The sequence below is a fragment of the Aythya marila genome (genome assembly GCF_965140915.1).
Source record: "Aythya marila genome assembly, chromosome: Z".
Lineage (NCBI taxonomy): Eukaryota > Metazoa > Chordata > Aves > Anseriformes > Anatidae > Aythya > Aythya marila.
Window position 1 is genome coordinate 39921532 of NC_139080.1, and position 14746 is coordinate 39936277.

Below are 14746 nucleotides of genomic sequence, written 5' to 3' on the forward strand. Positions count from 1 at the left end.
CCCTTGGGGAACACCTCTAGTTAGAGGCCTCCAACTAGACAGTGCCACTAAGCACAACTCTCTGACCTCTGCCACCCATCCAGCTTTAAGTCGACACCACTGTCCACTCATCTACCCTGTACTTCCTGAGCTTGCCTATGAGAAAGTTATGGAATGTTATGGAAGACTGTGGATGTAGAAGCCTTGCTGAAGTCAAGGTAGACAACATTCACTCATCCATTCAGCTCCACCCTCATCTACCTAGCCAGTCATCATGGAAGGCTATAAGATTTCTTAAATATGGTTTCACCTTGGTGAATCTATGCTGACTACTCCTGACAACCTTCTTATTCTCCACGTATTTGGAGATGACCTCCAGGATGAGCTGTTCCATCACCTTTCCAGGGATGGAGGTGAGGCTGACTGGCCTGTAGTTGCCTGGGTCCTCCTTCTTGCCTTTTTTGAAGATTGGCATGATATTGGCTTTCTTCCAGTCCTCAGGCACCTCTCCTGTTCTCCATGACCTTTCAAAGATGATGAAGAGTGGCCAAGCAATAATAATTCACCAGGTCCCTCAGTACTCATGGGTGCATCCCATCTATGAAACTGGTGAAAGGCCTGGAACACAAGTCTTATGAGGAGCAGCTGAAGGAACTGGGGTTGTTTAGTCTGGAGAAGAGAAGGCTCAGGGGAGACCTTGTTGCTCTCTACCTGAAAGGAAGTTGTGGGGAGCTGTGTGTTGGCCTCTTCTCACAGAAAACCAATAATAGGACTAGAGGGAATGATCTCAAGTTGAACTAGGGGAGGTTTAGGTTAGAAATTAGAAGACATTTCTTCTCAAATACAGTAGTCAGGCATTGGAAAGGGTTGCCTAGAAGTGGTGGCATTGCCATCCCTGGGAGTGTTTGAGGAAATGTTGGACATAATGCTTAGGGACATTGTCTAGTGGATGATATTGGTGGTAGGGGTATGGTTGGACCAGATGATCCTGAAGGCCTTTTCCAACCTTAATGATTCCATAATTCTATGATTTGTGGGTGTCAGGTTTGCCTAAATGATCTCTAACCTGATCCTCTTCAACGAAAAAAAAAGTCCTTCTTTCTTCAGACATCTTCTCTTGTCTCTAGGGTCTGAGATTCCTGAGGACTGGTCTTAGTGGTGAAGACTGAAGCAAAGAAGGCATTCAGTAATGCTGTCTTCTCTGTATCCTTTGTTACCAGGGCACCCACCCCACTCAAGAGCAGGCCCAAATTTCCCCTTGTGTTCCTTTTATCATTGATATATTTGAAGAAGACCTTCTTCTTGTCCTTGACATCCCTCGGCAGATTGAATTCCAAATGGGTTTTGATCTCCCTTGTCACATCTCTGAATACTCTGTTAATGTCCCTCTATTCCACCCAAGTGGCCCGTCTCTTTGTCCACATTCTGTGTACTTCTTCATTCTGTTTAAGTTTTGCCAGAAACTCCTTGCTCATCCATGCAAGTGCCCTTCCTCTTTTGCTTGTCTTCTTACTATAAGGGATTACACTGATCTTGAGCTAGGAGGAAGTGATGCTTGAATACTGACCAGCTCTCCTGGACCCCTCTTCCTTCTGGGACCTTAATCCATGCGATTACTCCAAGCAGGTCCAAGAAGAGGCCAAAATTTGCTCTCCTGAAGTACAGGACTGTGTACTATTTTTTGTACTATTAGGACTATTTTTTGCCTTGCTTCCTCCTTGTAAGATCCTGAACTCCATCATCAGTCTGCATGGACATTGACTCTGCAATACCATTCTCAACATAGAAACAGTGTGAGGAACCATGAGTCACATTCAAAGCAAAAAGAAGGAAATGGTTCCACCTGCAGCAGGGAGAAGGATGTTATGAACGTTGAAAACCTACATGAAATCAGAATATTATTTTGTGGAGAAAAGCCCACAAAGCAATACAGAACACAGAAATCACAACAATGCAGGAAGTCCATAAGCAAAAAAAAAATAGTTGCAAGCTGAAAGATTATTACAAAAAAAAGTATTATGTATCTTTGCCTTGTTTTTCCTTTTCCCTAGTACCTGTTTATGGCACTGACAAGTGACACAACAGATGAACCTATCATTTGATCAAGTAGGGCTGTTAATGCTCAAAAAAATTATTTTCTTCTTTAAATAATTATAACCTGATGATAAATTTAGTAAAAACTTAAATAGCTGTCCTGGTTTCAGCTAGGATAGAGTTAATTTTCCTCCTAGTAGCTGGTAGGGTGCTGTGTTTGGTATTTAGGATGAAAATAAAGTTGATAATATGCTGATATTTTAATTGCTGCAGAGCAGTGCCAAAGACTTTTCAGTTTCTCATGCTGTCCTGCAAGCAGACAGGCTGGGAGTGCAGCAGGAGCTGGGAGGGGACAGACCCAGGACAGCTGATTCAAACTGTCCAAAGGAGTATTCCATACCATCTGACATCATGCTGAACAATATATAGGAGTGGCTGGGTGGAGTGGGGAGATCATCTGCTTGGGGATAGGCTGGGCATTAGTCAGCAGTGAGCAATTGCATTGTGCATCACTAGTTTGTACACATTGTTAGTAGTAGTAGTAGTAGTATTTATTTTTCTTCTTTTCTTTTCTGTCCTAATAAACTGTCTCTATCTCAACAAACAGGCTTCTTCTGATTCTCTGCCCCATCCCAGAGAGGTAGGGGGGAGGGTGAACAAACTTCTGTGTGTTGCTGAGCTGCTGGCTGGGTTAAACCACAACAATAGTTTACCAAAGAAACATCATAAATGAAGTCATTAGGCTTAATTCTTCTGCCATGTGCCAGGACCCATAAGAAGGAAATAAAGGGACTTTTTAAAAGTATTCTTTACAACATACCTTTCATTTTAATCAGCTTTTATCTCTAAAATCTTCCCCTTGAATTCCTACTGATTTTGAGGAAGTTTGTTGGAGCCAGTATGTTTATACCAATTCTTGGACCTAATCATTCTCCCTGATTCTTTTTGAAACATCCATTAATCTTTCCAATTATTTAGCAATACCATGATAATAATGGTAGCCATTTATACTTAGTATATAAAATATTTTGAAAATATATAAAGCACAGATACGTATTGGCATAGTTGCCCTTGCATAGATGTACAATTTTCTTTTCCGTTAATTTATTTTAAGAAGAATGTCAGATGGAATGTTTAAAATTATATATTATTGATAAAAAAAAAAGTAATTTCTGATTGTTTTAGAATTACTCTGTTTCACCTACGTACAGTATTTGAATTTACATCTGGTAAATAACGACAGTAGAGAAATTCTATAATGTCTTGTATTAATGAATGGCTGCATTCTGTGACTTCCTAATCTGTCCTTAAGACAGTTTGATTTTCAAGACTATTCAACAATGTTCTTAAAACAGCTCTAGTGATAAAATGTTTATGGAATCAGAAGTAAAAATAAGTATATAGTAAAAATTAAAAAAAAACTAAACTATAGTGGGTAAAGACCTGATGGACAGCCTCTAAGATGCCACTGGTGATAAAAACCTGTTAGAAACTGAAACATTTTTGGATGCTGTAATGATCTAATTAGCTTAATGTCCTTAAGGTAAAATCCTAATGCTTCAAGCTAGGTGTAAAACTTCTTATAATGTTTATAACTGGACAACACTGAAATGGGGGATAGAAATTTGCCTCAAGCACAGCAAGTAACAACATTATATTGAAGCATTGTCATCCTTTGTACTAATCTAACTACAAAAGTTTACTGATAATAAGGTCCTCACTTAGAGGCGGTTGGATTTCCAAAAGTGCCCTTTTGATTAAAGTAAACTAATCCACTCAAATTGCAATAGCACTGATGTTGTTCAGTCACCAGATGTTCCTGCAAATCCTATCTGTAATTTTCTTCAGTAATATTCCATTGCCTGACCAGTTGCTCTACGCCACAGAAAGGTAGAGAAAAGCTACCTTTTCACGTCTCCATCACACGTCTCTTGTGATGAACCTGTTTTATAATCTGGTTGCTTGTTGAAATTTAAGAAAGCTGAGAATCAGAAGATTAGAACTTCCTTCATCTCTGGTCTACCACAAAAATTGAAGGATTCTAAATTTGTCATTCTTGGTGCTCTTTTTTAAAATGTCTTTAATGTTGAGGTCAGCTGTTAAGCCTTTCAGCTATATTACATGTTAAAATCTACCAGAATTTATTTTATTGATTTTTTTTCTTCGTTCATTTTTAATATTTGTTCTTCTCCTGCATCAGTACTTATTTCATTGCTATCTACTGCCTCAGAGTTTGTTTCATTAATAGTGATCTGGGTTGAAAATGTTAATAACGTGTAAGTTTGTAGGATCGAATGTACAGCATCCACCTCTCTAAAAGCACCTGCAGATTGTGCTGTAGAGAGAAAAAAAAAAAGATCCAAAACATATATTAACATATAAACATAACATATAAACATAAAATAAAATTTATATAAACACTTATTAACATATAAACATAAAACTAAAATTAGATTTATTAGAATTTAAAATTAAAAAAAATTAAAAATTAAAAAAATTAAAATTTAAAAATTAGAATTAGATTTTCTAAAAATCTTTGCTTATTGATTTTATCTTTACCACTCAATATATGTTTATCTATGCTATGGGTATTTTCATCTCCAAAGAGGATTACAAATTTAAAGTATGTTCAAATATACTACAGCAAAGACAGCTGTAGTTTCCCATAGCTTCAATTGTTTATACTAAGTCCCAAAACCACAACTCTAAAACAACCATTGGGTGACATATGCAAATGAGTATAGCCATTGTTGCTTGTGTTGATTTCTAAAAAGGAATAAAGATGTGGCTTTTGCCCCAGCTACACTGCAAGCTGAAACCTAAATCCTGGAATGACTTACAGAATCTTGTCAAATGTACAGACATTTCACTTCAAAGTCAGATTTTTGTTTTTATTCAATTTTATTCATTTTTTTTCTTTCCTTCCCTCATGTTTTGTCTACCATCCCAATCAAACCAAAATCTCTCGTATAAAAATGAAAGCAATCTTTTTCTGCCAAATTCCTAGATGCATTCTTTACCTTTCTGAGCTGCTTACTAGCTCTCTTCTTGACACTGCAACTTTGTCTGCCTTTGCATCCTGCACAAACCATCTGAATCTGTGCTAATCTTCCAGGATGTGCTTGGAAACACTTAATTCTCTGTTGGTTTAAACTGTGTGATTAACAGATCTCACAGATGATAGTTTTGTTGGAACAGAATGTGTACAAATATCCATGTATATATATACAAAAATCTCAAAGATTAGTCAGCCTTGCAGAAGCTTCTCAACATGCATGACAATACAAGAAGTTTAGAATTTGATGCATGTGCTCAGTCTGGTAGATGTCCAGCAGATCTGGACATGTAGGATTGTTTAATGCTTGTATCTATCAATGTAATAGGAAGACAGCATATTTTTCAGGTGTTAGATGGCAACCTCATTGAAAAGAAAAGGAGGGTATGTATGCATATATAGGATTAGAGAGGAATTAATCCAAATTTAGGGTGGAAAAGAGAGTAAAAAATGTTGACTTTTTTTTTTTTTTTTTTTTTTTTTAAGCCTGAAATAACTCATTCATTCAAAACATATAATTGGTATGTACTAAAAAACTAACTGTTGTTCATATGAAAATCATTCTTGGAGTTGATATCACATGCATATGGTAAAGAATTAATCTCTGACTTTGTAAACATTCTAGGTGTATTTCAAATTACTAACTTTTAATTAAGCTGAAAATAATGCAGTTACTTTTCTCCGTAAGACAAAAAAAAATATGCTTATAATTTTCTGAAAACTTACAATTACAATTACAAAAACTTTCATTACAATTCGGCAACTGTGGTGAGAAACAGTGATAAACCGCAGCTTCTCTGGAAAAATGTCATTGTTGATTAATTGTAACATATTTCAGCTGTGTATAGATTTCTCACAGTTACCCAATAAACACACTGGTTTTATTCTTCGGAGATTAGCAATCTCTCTAGTGTGCTCAGGTTCTTTCTAGCTTAATACACTGTTTCTTTTGAAGGATTTGTTTTCATGGATTGAACTTTAAGGATTCAGAGCACCTTATCACACTTTCACAAGCTTGCTTTCTGAGAGGGAATGAGGAGGGGGAAAAAAGCCTGTCACTGCTTGTGCCAGTCAAAACCAAGCTCTCAGGGGATTTGTTTTTCTTTTGGCGTCAGATCAGATGCTCACATCAAGGGGCATTCAGGGGCTATGGAAGCATGTCCACTGGACCCTTAATGAGGCTAATCCTGTGGCAGCACATTCCAAGCAACAAGGACTCTGCTCATGCTCCCATCCCTGCACTACAGATGGGCTGACTGCCCTGTTCAGGGAGTGGTCATAAATGTGTTGTTAGCAATGACCAGCAGCAGCGTAATGTGGACAGCAGAGTTTGCTCCAGGGTAGACTTAAACACCAAGTTTAATGATCAGGTAAAGAAGAGGGGGCAAAATGGTCTTGGCGGGATTTTGCATGCAGCTAACAGAGGTATTTAATTGAGAGATCCAAGCTAAGACTAAACTATATTCAAGCATCAATAATGGCATGTACTTTAAGAGCTCACTATGGATGTTAAATTCTTTTATGAATTAACGTTGAAGGAGAATTTGTGAAACAACAAAAAGAGAAGATAAGCTTCTTGCTCTGCTATTTTTGAAAATATTTTTCCAAACTATTTACTACTTTATAAATTCATATGTTAAGTAAGAGTTTAATAGTGATAATTTCAACAAGTTATTCTAATTCTGCTATGAAGACACTACTGCAAGTAACGTAATTATAATTATTTTACCTCTGAACCTTGCATTTTATTACAAATGATCTCTATAACCAGCATGAGGCAGTGAAAACAGATGTTTTCTTTTTTCTCTGTAAGAACTATGAAATGACTAAATCATAGTGCTATAAATCATTGGTGTTATTTATGGGTCAGGTAGGATGGCATATTGTTTAAGACCTACAATCCAGAATTTATTTTTTTTTTTTATTTTTAGTAATTTGAATAAAAAACTTTTTAAAACAGGTTGTTACTTTTCAATTTTGTATTTGAAGAAGTATGATGAAGATTCTGTTGTAATTTATTATCACTTCTAGCATAGCTGGATTCCTTTTCTACGAGAGAAGAGAGTATGAAAAAGAGTACAATAACAAATTTTAGGTGTGTTTTTTTTTTTTTCAATAGCATGTTTGTATATATTCACTGAAAAAAAAATGTTAATACTGGATTTGGTTGTTTAGAAATTGAGTTACTGGCTAACTTTAGAAAAGACACATTAGATCTATCTAGCTAGTAAATTTAACAAGGTAAATTGTTTGCAGATAAGTATTTGAAAGGTATATATTTAATAATAGATACTCTTTAGTGATCTATCACAAAAGGAATGAGACTCATATCATATGGAATTTCTGCACTAAGAGTTGATTTTTGATGCCAAATAAGAAAAGTTAGCATCAAAAAGTTTTTCACTCTTTTACAGAAAACAGAAGATGTTATAAACATAGTAGTTATTTCGAAAACAAACAACAAAGAAAAAAACCTGAAATTTGTCTGTTTTTTGGGGGGGACGTGTGGTTTCAAAAAGTTATTTTATATATACAATAACAGGTATTCATAAAGATGCAGGTTCTTATTCAATGTACCTCTTAAGGCAATATAGGAAACTTTTGTACTCTTGGAACTCAAAGTACATGAAATTTCTAGAATGTATAGTCTATACTGTAAAGTATGTAATTTCAAAAGTTAGTATTGCAGTACTTGAATAATAGTTGTAACTCCTTTTCTTTCTCTGCAACACTCCACAAGTGTTGCCCTAACTTTCCCACGTATTTTTGCTTCAAATGTCTGCGATAAGAGGGTCAAGTGAAGTTCATAATGCCCATGCTGAATGACTTGAGAAATCTAGACAGATTTTTAAAAGGCTTTCTTTGACAAATTGAGAAACTGCTCAATGGTACACTGGTCTTTTAAGCTGATTTCATTCTATATTATGTAATGTTGTGATGATGATTGTGATTATTAATGCCTGTATATAAATGCCTGGCTTATAAACATTAAAAAGTTATAATAAGTTAGAAGTTCAAGGTTATCCCCTCTGTGCATATTACACCTTATTTAGCTTTTTTCAGAATCCCAATATAAATTTCCTTAGCGTAAACATGAATAAATAAATAAATAAATAAATAAAATGTCCCACATTCTGTATTAGATTAACTTTCTATTTTCTACATAGTAAGGAACAACTTTCAAATACAGATCTATTTAATACTTTTAATAAGCTTGTTTCCCTGACTGTAAGAGTCTTGTCAGGGTGTCTGCAGAACATGAACTCTGGCACACTTTTACAATTAAAAATACAAGCAAAGCATAAAATAAGCAAAGATAAAATATTGTTATGAAACATCAGTGACCATTAATTCCCAAAAGGAATTATGTTCTGTGAAGAAGGTGAAAGATCAGCTTTTCGATTTGTGAGTAAGGTGTAAGGAATGTAGTTGGAAATTGTTATTTTGGTACTTTATTCTAGTGATGCTGACTCAATAAATTTTCAAAGTTCACAATGATTTCCAAAAGTCCCAGAAATACATGCTTCTGTCTTTAAAAATAAGATGATGTTGATTTAGCTGACAAAAGGTGACATTAGATAGCAGATAGGGAATTATACAAAGATAATTTCATGTTTTATCTTTCTGTGAATACAAGGTGCTCAGATTTCATTTAAACTACCTAAAGTCCATTTCACATTACTTAACAGTAGCTTTTCATAGTTCTTATAGTTCCATTTATGCTGTGGAATCAAACAGATATATATATTTTTTATCCATTTGTAATACATTTTTAAAGGAAAATTTCAACTCAACTCCTTAGTAAATGGAACAATTTAATTCTGTTTGGGGGAATGTTTTAGATACTTTCCCAGAATTCATATCGCACTGGCTAGATTATTTAAAACATGGATTTAAAACATGGATTCTGAAGTTTTCTCTTTTGTTGTTGTTGTTGTTTTGTGTTTTTTTGTTTGTTTGTTTGTTTGTTTGTTTGTTTTTTGTTTTTTGTTTTTTTTTTTTGGGGGGGGGGTTGTGGTTGTTATACTTTGGCTGGTTTAGTTTGTTTCTTTTGTAAATTTGTTTTTTCCCAAACTACATAAAAAATAAAAAAAATAAATCTCCTTTTTGCCCAGTAATATAGAGTTTGCCAAGGGAAATTGAGAAATTACATGATTTCCTGAGACTATCTGGGACAAGATCATGACAAATGACATAATTTCATGGAACTCAGTTTCAGAGTTTACATCAACTAGTCATCTAGTTCTTAATGTATCCAAGATTTTTTTTTTCATTATTATTTTCTTGTACAGAAGTATTTTCTAGCTCCATGTTAAACATAATTATCAGTGCCTATACAAAAAAATTCAGTGGAATCATGGTGTTATGAATCTTCCTTCTATATTTTCTCTAGTTCTTGAGGTTTTATTGTTTGGTTGGTTGTTTTTTGTTTCTGTCTTGTTGTTTAATTTGAACCGATTTAATTGTATGATTATTATTTTTTTTTTAAGTATTTTTAACAAGTGAGTTTCTCCTCTGCTGTGTAAGAGAACTATGGTAATTTAAAGTTTGAAAGTTTTTCTCCAATGTGCTGTTATGAGAACATAGTTCACAGCATCAAAGTCAACTGACTAGTGAATATGAAAACAAATTTAAGACCTTCTCTTGGATGCTTAGCCCTAACAGTTCCAATGGAAAATGTTTACTCTATACAGCATGGGCACTGCATATCCGTAGAGTCAGTGAAGTTTTCGTTTGCATTTGAAGTTTGCCTTCAGATGTACTGTAAGTTGTATTTAAGAAGAAGCAAACAGAGCTTAAGGTATTTTCTCTCTCTCTCTTTTTTTTTTTTTTTTTTTTTTTTTTTTTAGGCACAGAAATCATGGATAGAAAGAGCTTTTTACAAGAGAGAATGTGTTCATATCATACCCAGCACCAAAGACCCCCATAGGTAATTGCATGTAACTTGTATGAAAATGAAATCAATTACAAGTAAATATCTTATATATGTGTGTTTATATGTACTTATAGAGATCAAAATAATTTGTAAAGCTGTACAGAAGAAGGTGGTCGAATTACATACGGAGAGCTGGATGCCCATGAGTACCATTCATCTACATTTCAAAACATATTCCATCAAAAAAGAAGTATTAAAGGTCTCTAGTGTCTATCTTTAATTTTCTCATCTTAGTGAAAGTTTTGGATCTTCAAATATTTACCTAAATTAATTAGATGCATGATACACAATACTCTCAAAACCAAAACACACAAAAAAAAAAAAAAAAAAAATTGCAGTAAACTACCAATTTAGAATGTCTTGTGGTCAGTTCAATAGCTGATTATTGATCTGATGTTATCTGAGAATGTAGAAAACTATTTTTAATTTCATTTTGTACATATTTAAAGCAAAGCAATGATTTTATTGAAATATAGATAGCCCAAAGAAAACAAAATCATAGAATGAAAAGGTAATATCTGTATTATGTTTCTTCCAAAAATAGAGGCTTTGGTTACATGCTCAGCAGAATTGAAAGGTTTTGGCAGTGAGGGAAGAGAGGGAAGGGAATGGGGAAGACTTGTAGGCAATTTATTATAGCTTGTTTTCCTATTAGTTTTGTAAGTTACACAATTTTTGTACATGTTACACAATTTTTCTGCTTGTTTAATGTCATAGGTGTTGCTGTGGGCGTCTAATAGGTCAACATGTTGGACTGACTCCAAGTATCTCCGTTATCCAGAATGAGAAAAATGAAAGCAGGCTTACTCGCAATGACATCCAGTCAGAGAAGTGGTCCATCAGCAAGCACACACAGCTCAGCCCGACAGATGCTTTTGGAACTATTGAGTTCCAAGGAGGAGGCCACTCCAATAAAGCCATGGTAACCACGTTTTTCTCTTAGATAAATAACGCTGCTATCTCAAAAAAAAAAAAAAAAAAAAAAAAAAAAAAAAAAGACATTCATAAATAAAAGAATTTTTAATATCATTTTTAAGTATTATTTAGCATAAAGCCATGCTGTCTGTTTTTATGTATTATGTGCCAATAATGGCAGTGAAGAGAGGGAATTTTAAGAGCTAGAGAGCATGAAAGAGGCAACCGTTATAACCAAAAATATGCCAATCTACCACTATCATGATTTTCTACCAATGACGATCCATCTATCTTTTTCTGAACAACTTTAGAATTCATCTATGGTTTCCCATTGCTGGCATATGTCTGTTAGGCAGACAAATTTGAAATAGACCAATTTTTATTTTTTTTTTAATATTCCTTTAGATATATGTTGGAGGATAGACCAGTTAGACTTACTTGTTTATATTTTACTGAAATAAGAAGCACACTAAGTGTTTAAGTTAAGAACTGGGAAATCCCTATTCTGCCGTGGATTTCCTTGAGCAAGTCATTTAGTCATAATGCAGTGTTATGGAGAGATACCAAAGTATACTAATCTGAATATATTTCTCCACTAACTCAGATGTTTCCAGTGTCCACGTTAACCTGTGGGTTTCTACATAGCATTGTAGGAAAGGAAGAATCTCTCTGGCTATATCTAAACTGCAAAACCTGGCAGTAGGAAAATGAAAGATGAGTATATACCTAGTATACTGTGGCCAAGAGATTGCTGTGCACAGCTGTGAGTGAGGGCAAACACAGAACCCCCAGATGCTCTGCAGAATAACCTGCCCAGCAGCCCAGGGCAATCTTCCTAAGTACTTCCATGCAAGATTCTCAGAGTTATTGCAGCACTAGATGGATTAGTGATGATGAAGAGCTCAATACTGCTCTACCAAGAGCCAGATAGTTTCCTCAGATGCATATGTTGGGGGGGTGGAGATGGAAATATTACTTGAGTGGATGGTACTGTTCACCCTGGTAGATGTATTCTGATGGTACAAACTAGAAAACACCATTGCCCCCAGAAAGAGTGTCATTCAAAATAGGTCATCTCTCTCCAAACATCACAGATGCCTTATGTTCAGTTAATAACCAATCACCTAAAAATCTGCAAGGCCATTGCTAGTGAGAGAATCTGATTCAGTAAATAAAGTTTGTTTAGTGTGAATAAATTGACACCTCCCTCAGAATCCAAGAGAAGTAAACCATGCTGTTGATAACTTCCCAAGGAGTGGGAACAAAACAGAATAATTTTCACAAAAATTAAGACTCAGAGATGTAGTAACCATCATGTTATTACCTATATATGGTTACTTTGATTTAAATCTGCCTTTATGATATACAATAATTACTAGAGCTGTTTGAGTGACGTCCGTGGAGAGTTCTTTAAAACAATAAACTGTCCTGCCTAGGCAAAAGTCATCTTGGAGAGTTCTGAACTGTTTAAGAGTTTAAAGAAGCAGATGATATTAATTGTGCTACAGGATTTCTGGCCTCCTTTGGGATTCTGGTGTCTTGGGAACAATGCCATAAGAGAATAGATTTTCCAGAGTGTATGCCATGTGTTGAAAGTAGTATAGTAAAAGTGAAACTGTAGAGACAAAAGTCAAAGTCGACATGAATAGAAAAATCTTGTCACAGAGCACAGTCAGGACTTGAAACAAACAAAACTAAGCCCTGAATAATTTAAAAAGTAGAAGACAAAAAAAGGTTAAGAATCTCAGATATCTAAATAAGTGACAAGTCAAGGACAAATATAGAAGAAACATTTATTTCTAGAAAAACTCTGGATTTATTTTGACAATACTAGAAACAGGAAGATAGCTGCATCTGTCGTCTAGTCATAGTCATTAAATCTCACCTGAAACATGGAAACAAAAAATTCTTAATGAATTAGATAAGTCTATAAAACCTTCAGAAATTCAATCATCTTGCTAGTGAGAAAAGTGTTTCAAAATAAGCTACTCACTAAAAATCTCTGAAAGGGTGTTCCACTTGGTTACCATCAGTGAGAAAAACACCTTCTATATGATCAAGGCCCAAATAAGGAGGTTTTCAAAACCTTAATGACACATTTTTTAACAAAAATAATAATAATAATAAAAAAATTTGCTATACTGTTATGTGTTTGTCACTGAAAAGAGTATGAAGGTTTCTTAATGGTCTTATTTCCAATACCAAACAGTCAAGGAGGTTAGGGGACTAACTAGTCGTTGCAGTTTTATTAAAAGAAAATTAAACTCTTGTCTCTGAATTTACTAGATACAAGGTCTTTCCCATAATAAACAACTAACCTTACCAAATCTAAATTTTTCTGTGAAAACTTAGCCCTTACTCACTGAAAACAATGAACCATTTTTTTCCAGGAGACAAGGGGAATAAAGAACAGTTATAGTATATTGAAATATAAGGCTTGGAAAAAGGAATAAGTGCATAAAAACTCTGGACAACAGTCTTATTTAATTAATACCTGGATACCACCTAATCAAAACTAAAAGTGAAACTGGAACATAAAAATGGACTGCAGGGGGCAATACTATAGATAAATGTTTGTTCTTTTCTCAAAATAAAGTACATATTTATTTTCTAAATACGAGATATCAAATACAACTATAGCATACCACCTGACTTTTTCCTGACACTTGTGGTAAATTAATGTTATTCCTATTGCCTAAAAGAATAATTTTATAAATGTGTAAAATTTGGCAAGATAACAAAGATAAAGCAAAGACTAGGGGGAAGAATTTGGTATAAAATTTATCACCAATATTTTACCCTGTTTCCTGAAATGGATGCCTATACTTGAAATTTTTTAAGCATGGTAAACACAGGAACATTATCTTGTTATATGTGAACAGCAAATTTGGTATTTTTTTTTTCTGAATCAAGGCTACAAGGAATGAGAATCATAGAATATCCCGAGTTGGAAGGGACCCATAAGGATCTTAGAGTCTAGCTCCTGACTCCACACAGGTCTACCCAAAAATTCAGACCATATAACTAAGAGCACAGTCCCAATTCTTCTTAAACTCTGACAGGCTTGATGCCATGACTACATCCCTGGGGAGCCTGTTCCAGTGCATGACAACTCTCTTGGTGAAGAATCTTCCTGATACCCATCCTGAACCTCCCCTGTCACAGCCTGACACAGTCCTATCACTGGTCATTAACGAGAATAGATCAGTGCCTGCCCCTTTCTGACTCTGTCAGATTACCCTGATCCTGAGAGCAATTACTAAGCTAGTGTGACTGATTCCCTCCACTCCTCTTCATTAGGAAGCTGTAGACCACAACAACATATCCCCTCAGCCTCCTCTTTTCCAGGCTGAACAGGCTAAGTGACCTCCTCATTCCCCTCTAGGCCCTTCACCATCTTCATAGTCCTCCTCTGGACACTCTCCAACAGTTTCACATCCTTTTTGTATTGTGGTGCCCATAACTGTACACAGTAGTTGAGGTGAGGCCACACTAACACAGAGTAGAGCAGGACAATCACTTCCTCAGCCAATGTCGTGCTTGATGCACTCCAGGCTACAGTTGGCCCTCCTGGCTGCCAGGGCACACTACAGGCTCATATTCAGCCTGCTATCAAGCAAAACTCTCTCTCTGCAGGGCTACTCAAAATAATATGGAATACTTCATGAATTTACATGTCAAGAGATGATATTTATTAACAGAAACAACTTAAACCTCAGATTTACAATGGGGAAACTAGTACCTGTAAATTCACAAAACAGATTAGTATGTATAAGACTGACAGATAATGATTTTGTCCACTGAAAGTAACAGAATTGGATTTTATT

The 14746-nt window shown here is 35.1% G+C and overlaps 1 protein-coding gene across 1 annotated transcript in view; it reads left to right on the forward strand.

The window, feature by feature from the left end:
- TRPM3 (transient receptor potential cation channel subfamily M member 3) overlaps positions 1 to 14746 on the forward strand; it is a gene marked incomplete at both ends in the record, with an annotated part of 432651 nt that overhangs the window by 271352 nt on the left and 146553 nt on the right. Inside the window, 2 exon segments of the mRNA XM_082784267.1 lie at positions 9919 to 9998; positions 10722 to 10926. Coding sequence (XP_082640393.1) covers positions 9919 to 9998; positions 10722 to 10926 — 285 coding nt within the window.